This window comes from Thermomyces lanuginosus (genome assembly GCF_041956635.1).
Source record: "Thermomyces lanuginosus strain ATCC 200065 unplaced genomic scaffold VTN49scaffold_17, whole genome shotgun sequence".
Taxonomy (NCBI): Eukaryota; Fungi; Ascomycota; class Eurotiomycetes; order Eurotiales; family Trichocomaceae; genus Thermomyces; species Thermomyces lanuginosus.
The window spans coordinates 1-12,618 of record NW_027192351.1 but is presented as its reverse complement, the minus strand read 5'-3'; the positions used below and the strand labels follow the sequence as shown (position 1 = coordinate 12,618).

The window sequence follows — 12,618 nt, the reverse complement described above, 5'->3', positions numbered from 1 at the left end:
AGATGTATCGTGCCGTTCTGCCCCGGCACTCTTTACGGGCTCGCTGCAGGCAGGGAGCTACACCTCGAGCTCAGCTTGTTGACTTGGCCGATCCTCCGCAATTTCCTGACACCGGCTCCCGTCAAAAAGCCATTGTCACCGTTCCACACGGACACAAATCAATCGCAGTCGAATCGTCAGAACCAGTCTGCGTAGTTCGCCTGCCGATGGCCAGCGGACGACTGACGTCAAGGGTCCGATTAGATAGTAAAACGACGAAACCGAATGCGAACTGCAGAGAGCTCCAATGTTGACTGTTTTTCAATGGCACTCCCCCATCCAAGGATGGTCACAACCAGGGGAGAATTGAGGGAGAGAAACGAAGGAAGTGAGCAGACAGCTCACAAGCTGAGTTTGAAAGGTCTTTGAGGCTTGTTGCAATGGGCAACGGGTGTGGGGAGCATCTCCAAGTTCTAGTGCAAATACACCGGCGATACGCGCCGGCGTTCAGGTCTCGCCAATCACCGCTGGACTTAGCGCTTTTGCAGCGCTTGTTAGATTAAAAAGGTCTTAGTGTGGTTAAACCGCTTTCGTTAGGGCCTGGGGGTCATCGGTGCATGTAAACGTCCCTGGCATCACCCTCCAAGTCCCTTGCGGACGATCGATTTTTCGGCGTCTTTGTCGCTACAATGTTTCTGAGCGGCTATCTATTAATCTAATCCAAGCGGCCCTTCAAAAGAGCATATCATTTATCGTTCCCGGTCGGTCCCGGCGACCGCACGAGCACTCCGTAATCCGTACGGACAACTCGTAAAGCTATGACGTTGGCCTCTCTCGTCCACCCGGCAACAGCAGGTAACCCAGCAACCTGGGACTAGACCGGGGATCGGTTACTGAGAGTGGGTTAGTGGGCTTTTTGTTCAAAAACCGGTTTCTTCGTGGTAGACGTCGTAAGGAGTATTGAAGCGCTAACAATATGGATTCTAGTAATGCTCATGCGGGTTCGTGGGAAGCTGCAAAGAAGGACCACACGACGTCATCCCTTCCTGCGTGATCAGAGCAGCAGTGTTCCGGAATGGGCGATTTGTTTGCAAATTTACCGTCTGTTTTTGCAGAGAATAAATTTGAAGCGATGGCACCGCTTGGCAGATGCGGCTAACCGAATCCAGATGTTACCTTGATCCATAGGGCATAGGGCTGGCTGAGGCTGAAAATTGGCCAATGGATGCTTCGAAATTGATCCACTCTTCAGCCCTCCGGTATGTACGGAGTAATCCGTGGTATTATTACCTGGTTGCGACGCAAATTACAGATCTAAATCCGGCTCCAAATCTTCCAATGCTCCAAGATCTCATTAATCATTAGGATCTCGGGTTAATCGCAAATTACTCTGTACAAGTAGACCTTCACAGATCGACGAACAAGTTATTCCTATGAGAACAAGTATGTGCCAGATTCAAATATCAGGCTCGTTCCGCCAGTTCATTGCTCGGCACGTAACAAACAATGAACGGAAATTCATTTTCGGACAGTGGCCATCGTTTGCGGATGCGAACACAAGCTATGCTTCCATGGCAGTGATGAATTGACCAGACGACAGACAAGCAGAGTCGGATTGCTGCTGTTGCTTCTTCACAGAGATGCCCGGTTCTCGGCTGGAAGTTAGGATCACCGCACCATTGATCCGATGAATGAATTATCTGAATCCACATCAACCATGTCTTCTTAGCACTTGATGCAATGTGGGAATCGCAGTGCCATCATGAGACCTGATCTTTATTCACTGAAAGGTCATCCCAGGCCGCAAGTAAGTCGAGAAGTCGCAGATGACTGGTGAAAGCTGCGCAGACACTGCGACATTGAGCATGCCGAGCAATTTGGATTGGATCAAGCCAAGGGCTACGGATGAAGTACGGCATATTGGGTACTGATCGGACCGTCAGGCTCTCAGATTCGTTCAATCAAAAATGGTTGCCGCCTTCCGCCACTTTCCCAACAGACTCTAAGCACTCGTACTGATGTTTCGACGGTATCTACGTGGATTAGCAAGAGAACACGCTGTCTCACCGTTTCTCCCTATTCGCTCCTCCATATCACATCGCATGACAACCCTGCCATTTTGGCCCGCGAGGAGCTGCAGACTTCAGTTGGCGTTGTTTCTAACTCTGATTCCGGGCATTGTGAAGGCATTATGATGCAACTGGCCAAGAATTGGCTTCTAGGCGGAACCGACAGTTCATGATTGATCACTAGCGTTGGAGGAAGATTCGCCCATCCTGGCTGAAGCGGCCCAGGTAGCTCGTTTCCGTCTCCGTCCCGGCTATAGGGCCAACCAACGGGTCAATACTCAACCATTTCAGAGTGTACGATTTCATCACGTCGGATTCCGCGTCCATTAGCTCATAACGAGCATTTGATTCTGAGCGGACGCATCGATACCAAACCAAGCAGACCAAGCCCAAAACCTCACTTCCTTGATTCCAATTTTGACCAGAGATAGCTCAATTCGTGAAGAGAAACGGGTATCAATTGCACGATTTTCTATACACAAACAAAGCAAAACCATCTATAGTAGCAAGCAAGAAAAGCAAAAACACAAGGGGGAATACAGTGAATGCGATAATAGAAATTCATGCGGATGAAATCAGGTAAAGCTTCGATTCGCTGGATATGGGTAGAAACCCGTCTCCTCATCCCAGAATTGTCCCTGTTGGGAATTATCGAGAACGGCATACTCGGCCCGGCTGTGCCTGCTTTGGCTTCGTCGGTGGTGGTGGTGATGATGCGATTCACGGGTGGAGCTTCGGTGTCGCCTCTCCTCCCTGCGGGAACGTCGCTCCTCTTTGGCTGCCTGGCGATTCTCCTTAAGTGTCATCAACTCCTCCTCCTTTGCCTCTTTCTTGGCCTGCTTCTGGGCCTTCTTCTGTTCCTTCTTCTCCTTCCTCATGGCCTTCTTTTCCTTGCGAGAGAGTCGTGGGAAGTCGCCTTCGGGTCCGACCATGATGCGTCCCGGGTGCCAAATGTTCCAAGCACTCATACCGAAGAGCATCGGTACGGCTTCGAAGACGTAGAAGAAGACTTCCTTTGTCGTGAGAACGGTGAGCTTGTCTTCCTGCGTGCCCTGGGCGAATTCTGCGAGACGGTAGATGATACGAGTCTAAGCGAACCAGGGTAAGCATTCGAAGAGCGAGAACGTAGGGGAGGATGGTCGACATACAGTGATGGTGAAGAGCGTAAAGTACATCACGTAGACAAGGACACGCCACTGGCTACCCTTCTCAGGAATGCCGCCTCCACGGAGCATGACACGGTGGAACTTGATGAGGAGACCGGTAAAGCAGAAGATGAAGCACTGCTGGACAGCGATGCCACCAGTGTAGATGCGACTGCCAATGACACCGACGTTGCTCTCATCGTCGGCGCTCATGCTACCACCGACCGCTTGGGTAATGAATGCACTACGTAAACCCAGTGTTAGAATGCCTTCCGGAGAGCTTGGTGAAAGAGCGTTAGTGCTTACAAGATATCCAGCCAAACGAAGATCAACGCCATCCTCTCCGCACGAATTCCAGCAATCTTCTTCTCCGGGATATAGTAGTAGACCATGCGCCCAAAGACCATGTAGACAAAGGCATTGAGGAGGATCGGAGCGAGGTAGATCAAGAGGACCGAGGGAACCAACGCGCCGTCTTTGGTCTGATCGAGCGTCGCTTGAACGCGGAGAGCAAAGGCACCTGCTTCCCAGATCGCGGCCATAATAATGACCCAGCAGTACCGCCGTCGGTAGAGAATGGCCTGGATGAGATGAATGAAAATCAACGTGCCGAACAAGCAGGCGAAGAGAACGGCCGCTTCGCCGCTGGCGCAATAAAGAAACTGTTTGTTCTCACTGCTGAGATCTGTTGTGTTGTTTGGCTCATGTCAGCTCCATCTTTTAGGGTTCGAGGATTTGGGAAGCGGGATGGCACGTACCGCACTTCCGCGGCAAGCCCATGGTGATGGCTTTGTAGTACGAATATCACGACACACAAAAAGAGAATTGAGAGACAATTGAGAGTGTCAGCTCGTCCTTAGGTTGGAGCAATGGCAAAAGCATCGTGAGATAGAATTTTATATTACTTCGTTTGTCCTACAAGAGTTCTTTGTTTAGTTATGCGGTTGCCTGCGTGTCTATGTTGGGCTTGATACATGATCCTGGAACTAACTCCAAAGCCTTGCGGTTTAGTGTTGAAATTGAACTAACTGCACTTGGCTCGATTAACCACAGTCCAAGCCTCGAAGGAATGACCTTATTCGATCATTCGGTCTTGTCAAGGAAGAATCGAGGACTAAGTTTGATGGCAAAGTCTTCGGCGGTCCTCGTTTATTTTCTTTGAATAAGGTACCATGAGTTTCGAGAAGTTCTTTATGCATGTTCTCGTACGAGTAAGTACTGATCTCCATAGTTACATCAATTCTCCATCTATTGTTCAAAGACCGAGGCATAAGATGCCATTGGAGTTCGGCCAATTGCGGGATCGAGAGCACGTCCTGTCTGTCAACAACTTCTTTCCGTATCGAGCACATAGCTCTGTGATCTCCATGCAGGACAAGCTTTGCTTCGCTGAAGTCTCATGGTTGACAGGTGACAACAAGGCAACCTCTTTTTTCGACGCCGTTTCATCTATGTTTAGAATCGGGGCCATTGACCTGCAAATTGTAATCCAATCGGTAACTTTGAGTTAAATCCTAAGCTAAATTGACTTCGTACGAGTATGGTAAATTACACTTAACGTGGCAGTCCACATTCTATATCCGGCCTGAGGCTCTGCATATCAGAAGCCCAAAGGTATGGCGCTATTCCCTGATAGGGTCTGATATTCCAAGACAGGAAGGGCCATGATTGGTTCGGTAAGTTCGGTTTTACTGTTAGGCTGCCACGAATTCGGCACTCCACATGTTTGTTTTTATCCTCCGACTGTTAGCTAAGAGCCAACTGGATTAAGGCTTGGATGAGCTGCTAAAAATGTAGGTCAATTGTGATGCCTGATTTTGAGTTCAGCAATGACTTCATGACTGCTACATTCATATCATCAGATCAATGGATCGAACCGCTCGGTGAATGCCGGAGGAGATCAGTTACTGCACTCCAGCTTGACTGTAAAGTCCTCTCGGCGATGTTCCGATCGGAACTCTGTACACGGCACATGTGTCCCTCTTCCATCGGGCTATTTTCCGGAAATCCGTGTCATGGTTATCCGTTTACTAGATACATAAAGCACAAAACCTCTTGCGACATTCCGAGTCGTTATAGTGTAGAAAGTTCTATTCTAGGTCTAACGAATTAAACCAACTGTTGCTTGACCAACACAATGTCACCAAGCGCCCGCCCCTCGTATCGCATCGCCTCCATCCCCGGAGACGGGATTGGCCCGGAAGTTATTTCGGCGGGGATCACTGTTCTCCAGAAACTGGCGTCCACCTTAAACACGTTCGATATTGACTTTGAGAACTTTGATTGGAGCAGTGACTACTACAAGAAGCATGGCCGGTACATCCCTGAAGGAGGGTTGGAGAAGCTGAAGCAATTCGATGCCATTCTCTTTGGCGCGGTGGGGGCACCTGGTATGTGCCTAGAAATCGTATCATTTTGCCCTTGTTTCTCCGGAGGAATCCTGGATTAACGGAATTGTAGATGTCCCAGATCATATCTCCCTTTGGGGCCTGAGGTTGGCCATCTGCCAGCCACTTCAGCAGTATGCCAATGTCCGACCAACCAAGATCCTGCGAGGGACGCAGTCGCCGCTACGGAATTGCTCGACCGGTGATCTAGATTGGGTCATCGTTCGTGAAAATTCCGAAGGTGAGTACGCCGGACAGGGCGGACGGAGCCATGTTGGTAAGCCGTGGGAAATTTCGACGGAAACGGCCATCTTCACCCGTCACGGCGTGGAGCGGATTATGCGGTTCGCCTTTGAGACCGCACGGAGCAGGCCAAGGAAGCAGTTGACCGTCGTCACCAAGAGTAATGCCCAGCGCAATGGTCTGGTCATGTGGGATGAAGTCGCTGCGGAGGTTGCCAAAGACTTTCCGGATGTTAAATGGGACAAAATGCTGGTGGATGCCATGACGGCCAGAATGGTTATGAACCCAAAAAGTTTGGATACAATTGTTGCTACGAACTTGGTACGTCGAGCAACTAATGCCTTACTGGGGAAATGCTGTACTGACAACTAAACAGCATGCCGATATCCTGTCCGACCTCGCCGCAGCCTTAGCTGGCTCTATCGGCATTGCGCCCACTAGCAACCTTGACCCGACAAGGCAAAACCCATCCATGTTTGAGCCCATCCATGGCTCCGCTTTTGACATCACCGGCAAAGGAATTGGTATGTCATCCCAACCATTGTATATCATGACCTTCATACTAATATCGCCCAGCCAACCCAGTCGCGACATTCTGGACTGCATCGGAAATGCTGGCCTGGCTTGGTGAGAAAGAAGCAGCGAAGATACTTCTCGACAGTGTTGAGACCGTCTGTGAGAAAGGAATTGTCACGAGGGACCTTGGAGGGACCGCGACGACAGCTGAGGTGACAAATGCTGTGTGTGATGAGATTGAGAAAGTGATTTTGAAGAGAGCATGAGTGTGCTCACATATGCAATATTCTATAATTGTGTTTAGATACAAGACTGCGGAGACGAATTGGCCCGAACAGATCAAGATGAATGAAATGTTGCTCCCTACCCTAGATGTGGAGCAAGGCACGTGAGCATCTAACCTTTCAAGGCCAGCGTCATAGTAGGAGGAGCTTATCGCTCTTATCAGTCAACGCCAAACCAGATACGGAATGTGTAGCTTTGATGCTCACTCGAAATTTTCAATTGCTTAAGCTCATCTCAGTAAACACGACACTATTGCGCGGCCAATTGATTCTGTTTCACCATGTCGAGCCATCCGCCGTCAAAGAAACGTCGCCTCGAATCATACAATGTAGATGTCAAGCTGGTCGAAATCTACGAAGACCTAGCCAACGAGAAAGACGATGTCCGTCTCAAAGCGGCCCAGGAACTGGTGTCCAGATTCACACCAGAAAGCAGCCCGACCGAGGAACAGATCCAGAAAGCTCTGCGCAGGTTATTTCGCGGTCTATGCAGTGGACGAAAGGCCGCCCGGGTCGGCTTTTCGATCGCGTTGACCGAAGTCCTCGCGCAGGTGTTTTCGGTCCCGCGGCCTGATGGATCGGAAGTAACTGTTCCAAAGGTTTTGGATATTTTGGAGTCTACGACGGATGCCGGGGGTAGTGAGTCGGGACAGGTTAGTTTGCTTTGTCTGATGTTGGGGAAGAAGGCAAGATCTAATGCTGTGGCAGGAACACCGAGACCATCACTTTGGCCGACTGTTCGGCGCAGAGGCCATTATCAAGTCCTCGATACTCTTCAAACCGGATGTGACGCTCGAAGAGTGGAAGCGACTCGTTGCACTCGTAGTTCAACTTGGAAAGAAGAAACCATGGCTACGGGAGGAGTGCGGATGGATTTTGTACCGAGGCATATTTGATCTGGCCAGTCAAAAGGACGATGTGAAATACGCGGAGGCTCTCATTGAGGAGATACGCGCTCAGGATCTTATCAAAACTCCGGAAGGGGTTGCTCTCTGGCTGGCGGTGAAGGATGCGTTTCCCGGTGCTGCTTTGCCAGAGAATATCTGGAAACACAACGATCCATTGGACAGTCGAGAGAAGCATGTCCTGACCAAAGTAATGAAGGAATCATCGTCTGCGGATGAAGATTCACAGAATGGTGTGGCAAAGAACCAAACCGGTGTCTGGAATCCTAAAGTTCACTTTGCATGGGATGCTATTCTTTCAAGGATCTCCGAACCGAGTTCGCGTGACAAGTCCAAAGAAAAGACCAAGTCATCGCGCCTAAGTTTTAGCGACTTTTGGACAGAAATTGTGGACAGTATGTTCTATCTGCCTTGTCATTTTGGCTCTGCTAACAGTTCCAGATGGCCTTTTTGCCGCTGCGTCATCGGAAGAGCGGAAATTCTGGGGCTTTTCGTTGTTTAACAAGGTCCTGAACGAGTTACCATCGCATCTGGCATCGCAGACCTTCTCAAAGAACTTGGTCAGGTGTCTCACAAACCAGCTTGCGGTCGAGGACCGCTATCTCCATCGCATGGCTGTCAAAACTGCCAAAACAATTCATAACCGCGTATCCAAAGAACCCGAATTTGCCACGGCTGCTGTTAACGGTCTTCTGGGACCTTCTGGGTCGGTCATCTTCGATCAGGTCACCAAGACAAAGACCGTGGAGAAGATCATCACGGAAGCTAGCCCTGCTGCTCTGGGCGATATTATCTCCTTAATTGATCGTCTAATGGCTCGTCCTGGCACCGGCGAAGCGCCGCCGGCAGCTTCGCATCGCCAGTCCCTCGCCAACCTTCTCATCGCGGCTGTTCGCGCCCGAAGCTCGGCTGGTACGGAGTATCGGCCGATGATGGAGATGATTCTGTCCACTCTGGTTCGATACGCATACTCGACCGGCGAGGCGGACAAAGCACAAGAACCTCCGGTGTCAACGGCGACGCAGGAATATCTCCGGACCAGGATAAACACCTGTTTGAACAGTTTGGTTGCCAACAGCGAGAATCCCGCAGGGATGGTATACCGCGCCGTGCGGCAGATCCGCGACGCACAAAAGTCTGGAACTTTTGTCGTCAAGATGGATGATGCTATCACGGAGTCGTTGGAAAAGGGATTCAAGTCATTGAAGAAGCTGAGCAGCAAGGTAAGCAATCTCGCAAAGTCCTCGGTGTGGTGCTTTTCTCACCACGAGCAGGTCAAGCACGAAGGCGACAAGGTCGAACCCAGCGTTCGGGCTTTTCAGCTTCTCTATTCGATGACGTTATTGCAAGTGTACAATGGCGATGGGGATGCAGTGACGATGCTCGACGAACTAGAGTTCTGCTACTCCAAGTTCTGGGGCAAGAAGTCAAAGGAAGACACATCTGACGCGTCGAATGCGTTGGTAGAAATCCTCCTGAGCTTTGCGTCGAAGCCGTCGCAGCTGTTCCGACGCATGAGCGAGCAAATCTTCAGCGTGTTTGCAGGGCAAATCACTGCGGATGGCTTGCAGTCGCTAATTGATGTGAGTGGTACCTCTGCATCCGAAAACAAGTCACCGCTAACGTTGTCTACAGGTCCTCGAAGCCAAAGAGAACCTTTCCGGCCAGCAAGAAATGTTTCAACGAGAAGACGAAGATGATGATGAAGACGAAGAAATGTCTGATGCGGACGATCTAGACTCTGACGTGGAGGTTGTTGACGCAAGCGATGAAGAGAAATCCGGTTCAGGGTCAGAAGACGAGAACGAGGAAGAGCTCGCAGCCTTCGATGCCAAGCTGGCGGAAGCCCTAGGCACGCGACGAGCCGACGAAGACCTCGCCGCCAACGACTCCTCATCTGACAGCGGCGAAGAAATGAATGACGAACAGATGGAAGCCGTCGACGATATGCTCGCTCGCGTATTCAAAGCCCGCAAACAAGCCCTCAACAAAAAGCGCGACAAGAAAGACGCGCGCGAGACGATGGTCAACTTCAAGAATCGCGTGCTCGACCTACTCGAGATCTACGTCAAGAAATGCACGTCGAGCGTGCTGGCGCTGGATCTCCTGCTCCCGTTGCTGCGGCTCACCCGGACGTCGACCGTCAAGCAACTCTCGCAGAAGGCGGGCAATGTGCTGCGCGAGTATACCCGACTGTGCAAGGGGAATGCGCTGCCAAAGTTGTCGTCCGATGCTGACGGGGAGGATCAAGTTAAGGCTGCCTGGGAACTGCTCCGCGCGATCCACAAGGAGGCCATGCTTTCGGGTCCAGCGGCGCATGCCGCATCGGCCAGCCAGGCCAGTCTGCTGCTCGTCAAGGTGCTCGTTGCGCATGACAAGAAGAATATCTCTGCGGTGGTGGATCTCTACGCGGAGACGCGCAAGACGCAGCTGCTTAGCAACAAGTGCCATGTACAGCCGACGTTCTTTACGGATTGGAATAATTGGTGTGTGAATGCCAGCAAGACACTACGGGAATGACCTGTATGTAATACTATATAGCTGTATATACAAAAATAATATATATATATATATATATATATCTCATGACCATAATGTGGATCAAAATCCAGTAATGTATCTATGCTCCTTTGTTTCAGCCAAAACTTCAAATTTCATTCCCACGCTGACCTCGCCCTCTGCTCGCGGCGCCCCCAACATGCCAAAGCACGGCTTGTATTTGATCCCCTCATCCACGCGCCGGAACGACATGAGTGTGTTCCAGGGCTCTGTCTTGTGCTTCTCCGCCGTCGACGGTTCCACATTAGGAACCTGGCAGCGTGCACAGCGAGCGACGATATCAACATCAATCGGTCCGTCCTCCTCTTTTCCAGACAATCGGACAAGCTTCCATGTATCCTCTGACCACGGCACGTTCCCTTTGACGATGATATTGGGCCGGAACCGCTCGACAGTTATCGGTCGCTCGCCCTTGGCCACGAGTCGGGAGTTCAAGTCTGCCAGCGACGCCTCAGACGCAATCAGGACCGGGTGGACGTCCGGGAAGAACGTATCCTGAGTGCGGCCAAGGCGCTGCGGCGCGCCGTTGCCGCGCAGCACACGCGGGGTTGGGCCCTTGTACGCGAGACACACACCCCGGCCGAGGAACCGCGAGAAGGGCTCATTAACCTCCGGGCCATACAGGTATCCATCCGTTTGGATGTCCCAGATTTTCAACTGTGCCAGAGTGGTGTTGTCGCGGAGCCAATCCGCGGTGGGATGCGCGGGAATAGACACCTTGACATCCTCATCTTTGATGCTCAAGATCAAGGAATTGCCATCCTCGCTCAGCGCCGTGTTGATCAGCGTCATCTGCGGGATTTGCCGAATGGTCAAGAACTCGTGTGTCGTCGCGTCGACGAACATCCATCGTCGGTCGAGATCCAAGCCATGGGTGCGGAGTGTGGTCTTGCGGACGGTGATCCCACGGCAGGATTTGACTGGGTAGACCCGTAGTTCAACAACTTCCGTCGTCTCACCCTTTTTCCGACGGAGTAGTTGAAGCGATGGTAGCAGCTGTGGCCATTGGCGGCGAATTGTCGGGGCGAGGACAATGGGAATCAGGATGGCTGCACAGACTGAAACGGTCGAGAGAGAGACGGATGAAAGACGGAGTTTCAAGGTGTCCATGATTCCTTTCCCAGGTATCACCCGATATATTTTGGCTCTAAGCGATATCTTCTCTGTCTTAGGGGCATAGAGTTTCCGCCTCAGGCGAACGGGTTCCTGGATATTCAGATTGGTTGTGCTAGAATTGAGTCATTGCCACGGCTATTCAAGTCTCGAGTACCGTAAACAATGAACTGTGCAAGATGATGCCGGACAATGATGTCCCGCGTTGAAAAGTCGGATGTGGTCCGAGATTATCAACATCGACCCCCACAGCTGATAAATCTGGAGCCTATCAGTCAGATCTCGACCATTGTCCGCCGGAGGTCTCTCGTAGTGGCTGCGAGTCATACTTATGCAGTCTTTAATGAAATCGTAAGGTATTTACCAATTGAGATATCACGTATATGCATACTACTTGTGAATATACATGGTCAAGACTCGGAACTGCGTACTCCGGCGGTTTCCGCCTCGTCAATCCAACAGGTTACCAAACTCTTGATCAAGGCCACGGCAACCTCCCGCCCCAGCTCCAGCGAATCGGTATCTGTGTCGGCAGGTACGTGAAAGAAGACCACGGACCGAGCTCGGTTTTCAGCCAGCGCTTGCGCCAGGCTTGAGTAAAAGATAAACTCACACAAATAGCGGCCCCCGTCATTCGACAAGCGGAGCTCCGCCTGTGGAGGCGCAAAGGATTGCCAAATTTGCAGTATATGTTCATCCGGTGGATACGGAACTACCCGTGGTTTCGACCCGGCCTCGGTTCGGTCCGCCTGGTCGGCGAGACCGGGCTTGAGAACGGGCGGGAACCCCTGGTCCTTCCAGATCTTCTCGCCATATTCGTAGCCAATAACGCCGTCGACATCCGTGATATTGTAGTCGTCGCGGTGCGCTAGCGTTTCCACCGAGTAGTAATCCCGGCTGGACGCAATCCCCATGTGGATGATCACGTCTGGTCGTTTGCCGCCATGGGTCTCTGCAAACTGTTTGAGGATGAATGGCAGTTCCCGGCGCACTGCAGCATACGACACAGGGATGGCAGGCGGATGCACATAAATTTCAATTTCTCTCGACGAAACAGCGGCAGAATCCGGCTGCTTCTTGGACGACAGCGTGATGGATGGCGGGAGAGACGTCGCAATCAAATGGGACGCATTGATCCGGTTGTTTTTGAATGGCTGTTCCTGTCAGCAAGGCTCCTCCGCCGTTCACTACAATGTCTGGGGCAATCAGTACCCCATAGCCAGTCACGAGAACCGTGACCTTGTCCGTGCCTGACCCTGGAATGGGCTCGGATGCATCCGCGCCGATGTCTCCCATGGTTTTAGGCTTCTCTCAACCGCTCCTCCGTTTGGCAAACACGGACACTGCCAGCCACTTGACCAGGGGTGAGCAAGATCCCAGGTCGCCGGCTGCACCAGCGAAAAAGGATGCTTCCTAGT

General features: G+C 51.4%; 6 protein-coding genes across 6 annotated transcripts; 3 read left to right on the top strand and 3 right to left on the bottom strand.

Annotated features, from left to right (window-relative positions):
- Positions 1 to 2: 2 nt before the first annotated feature.
- Positions 3 to 293, top strand: VTN49DRAFT_513 (uncharacterized protein; the record flags this gene model as incomplete). The annotated part of the gene is made up of 1 exon (XM_069413153.1): positions 3 to 293. The coding sequence occupies one exon, from the start codon at positions 3 to 5 to the stop codon at positions 291 to 293; it is 291 nt and encodes a 96-aa protein (XP_069271204.1).
- A 2,330-nt stretch (positions 294 to 2,623) lies between these two features.
- VTN49DRAFT_512 (uncharacterized protein) lies at positions 2,624 to 3,973 on the bottom strand (the record flags this gene model as incomplete). Its single annotated transcript, XM_069413142.1, has 4 exons — positions 2,624 to 3,136; positions 3,197 to 3,437; positions 3,500 to 3,878; positions 3,952 to 3,973. 4 exons carry the CDS (start codon positions 3,971 to 3,973, stop codon positions 2,624 to 2,626), a joined length of 1,155 nt encoding a protein of 384 aa, XP_069271203.1.
- Positions 3,974 to 5,330: 1,357 nt separating this feature from the next.
- On the top strand, positions 5,331 to 6,605 carry VTN49DRAFT_511 (uncharacterized protein; the record flags this gene model as incomplete). Its single annotated transcript, XM_069413131.1, has 4 exons — positions 5,331 to 5,583; positions 5,654 to 6,144; positions 6,200 to 6,347; positions 6,400 to 6,605. The coding sequence occupies 4 exons, from the start codon at positions 5,331 to 5,333 to the stop codon at positions 6,603 to 6,605; spliced, it is 1,098 nt and encodes a 365-aa protein (XP_069271202.1).
- Positions 6,606 to 6,904: 299 nt separating this feature from the next.
- Positions 6,905 to 10,048, top strand: VTN49DRAFT_510 (uncharacterized protein; the record flags this gene model as incomplete). Its single annotated transcript, XM_069413120.1, has 5 exons — positions 6,905 to 7,276; positions 7,332 to 7,923; positions 7,970 to 8,751; positions 8,803 to 9,111; positions 9,164 to 10,048. The coding sequence occupies 5 exons, from the start codon at positions 6,905 to 6,907 to the stop codon at positions 10,046 to 10,048; spliced, it is 2,940 nt and encodes a 979-aa protein (XP_069271201.1).
- An 81-nt stretch (positions 10,049 to 10,129) lies between these two features.
- VTN49DRAFT_509 (uncharacterized protein) lies at positions 10,130 to 11,197 on the bottom strand (the record flags this gene model as incomplete). Its single annotated transcript, XM_069413108.1, has 1 exon — positions 10,130 to 11,197. One exon carries the CDS (start codon positions 11,195 to 11,197, stop codon positions 10,130 to 10,132), a length of 1,068 nt encoding a protein of 355 aa, XP_069271200.1.
- A 413-nt stretch (positions 11,198 to 11,610) lies between these two features.
- VTN49DRAFT_508 (uncharacterized protein) lies at positions 11,611 to 12,496 on the bottom strand (the record flags this gene model as incomplete). The annotated part of the gene is made up of 2 exons (XM_069413097.1): positions 11,611 to 12,354; positions 12,413 to 12,496. 2 exons carry the CDS (start codon positions 12,494 to 12,496, stop codon positions 11,611 to 11,613), a joined length of 828 nt encoding a protein of 275 aa, XP_069271199.1.
- Positions 12,497 to 12,618: the final 122 nt, after the last annotated feature.